Raw genomic sequence first — 1,675 nt, 5'->3', positions numbered from 1 at the left:
GGTGGTCAAACGATTCCACCTTTCAAATTTCAAAAATTCGATTTTTGCGGACCCAGCTTCTTTGAGCTGCAAAAACCAAAAATCATTTTGCCACGCCCACAAACCGCCAAAAACTTTCAGTGTTGAAAACTCTCCTTCGCACTTTCACTAGTTTTTGGCGGTTTGTGGGCGTGGCAAAAACCAATAATCTGTTTGCCACGCCCACAAACCGCCAAAAACTGTCAGTGTGGAAATTTCTGCTTTGCACTTCCACCAGCCTAGTAACGTTATCAGATAGTCGGGGGACTCGCCTATAGCGTTCACTCTTGTTTTATTTGAAGGAAATGAGTACCAATATTTTAATTTGTAGATAATATTGTGAATTCATGTTATTTACTGCTAGAAATTGACAAAAATCATTATATCTGTAGATTACATAAAATACAGCTTTTAACAAATAGGAGTTTTCAAGAACCATAATATTTGTTCACTTAGCATTGTTATCTGGCTAGTACATTTTCAAGTAAATAAATAAAGTCGTTTAATATTACATTATTCATTTCGAAAACAAGTTCTTTTTGATAATTTATGTGACGGTATCGCAAATCCAAAGTTATTAATTGATGTACATTTTTTCCAAAGCAGCTGTCTCCTAATATTAACCGTGTGTTCCATCCAAATGATTCTATGACATTCGTATTTTGCAAGTACTCCCAATGCTCCAGATGCCTTTTTAGCTCAGAACAGCGTGCTGATAGCACAAGATGTGCAAGCCTGCTCATTTCAGGGCTAATGCAGGAAAACTGCGTTAGTTTTTCACTTTTTACTAAAATATCTTTGTAAAACTTTGACATGATTCGTATGACCAACAGAAATTCATCAGCATTTTGAAATCCATACTTGTGTGAAGAACGGCGAGTTTGTTCGTCATTAAAATTGCCAATCAGGTAATCTATAGCCAAATGAAAAATCTTTTAAACTTTCTTTCAATTATAGAAAATACATTATGTTACGGGTTTCTTACCTTGATTATTATTTCTTTATTATCAATGTATTTTAAAGTGTTCATTTCCTTTTATTAGAAACTATACTTCCTTGAGATACGCATATGCTATACATACTATAGATTAAAGTATTACGAGTCTGTTGACGACAATATTGGAACAGTGGAAAAGTTGGCTAATCATTTCTTTGTAAATAAAAGATCCTGTTTCAACACGTTGGCTTTCGCATCAAAGGGACATTTTACATCCACGAATATTACATGATTCGTGCTTACTTTTATTTTCTTTCCTCCGATGTGAGCTTTTAAATTAACAATGGCATGCGTATCCTAATTTTCCCACACGAAGCGGATAGTCTGTTCTTTTCCCAAAATTCCCCACTAAGATATTTGCAATCTCAATGAAATATTATTGTCCGTATATATAAACACAAGTGTCAAACCAAACTACTTTGAAATTAGGTAAATTGTTTGGATGGTGTAAAAGATATTGTGGGACGGTCTTAAATACATGCAACGGCCAAATCGCTTACACAGCACTTTCGCGTGGCCGCTATGAGTTTCCAACTTATTTTAGCTTTAAGCAGAAATATTATGCTCAGTTCGTTTTGCGGTTTCATACAACAAAGAGCACAAGCTTTAGTTAAATACAACCACGGCATGCAGCCGTAAACTCAAAATTATTATTATTAT

General features: G+C 34.7%; 1 protein-coding gene across 2 annotated transcripts; it reads right to left on the bottom strand.

Annotated features, from left to right (window-relative positions):
- Positions 1-336: 336 nt before the first annotated feature.
- Positions 337-1,141, bottom strand: LOC26535728. 2 transcript variants are annotated; one of them, XM_015189714.3, is made up of 2 exons: positions 1,004-1,141; positions 337-931 (listed from the first exon to the last, which is right to left on the bottom strand). In XM_015189714.3, the coding sequence occupies exon 2, from the start codon at positions 831-833 to the stop codon at positions 480-482; it is 354 nt and encodes a 117-aa protein (XP_015045200.1). In that variant the 5' UTR covers positions 834-931; positions 1,004-1,141; the 3' UTR covers positions 337-479. The 2 variants fall into 2 exon arrangements, with proteins under 2 accessions (XP_015045200.1, XP_015045201.1); XM_015189715.3 differs by having other exon boundaries at positions 337-950; positions 1,004-1,131.
- Between the last annotated feature and the right edge of the window lie 534 nt (positions 1,142-1,675).

Source organism: Drosophila yakuba, chromosome 2R, assembly GCF_016746365.2.
Source record: "Drosophila yakuba strain Tai18E2 chromosome 2R, Prin_Dyak_Tai18E2_2.1, whole genome shotgun sequence".
NCBI lineage: Eukaryota > Metazoa > Arthropoda > Insecta > Diptera > Drosophilidae > Drosophila > Drosophila yakuba.
This window is presented reverse-complemented; position numbering and strand designations above follow the sequence as displayed.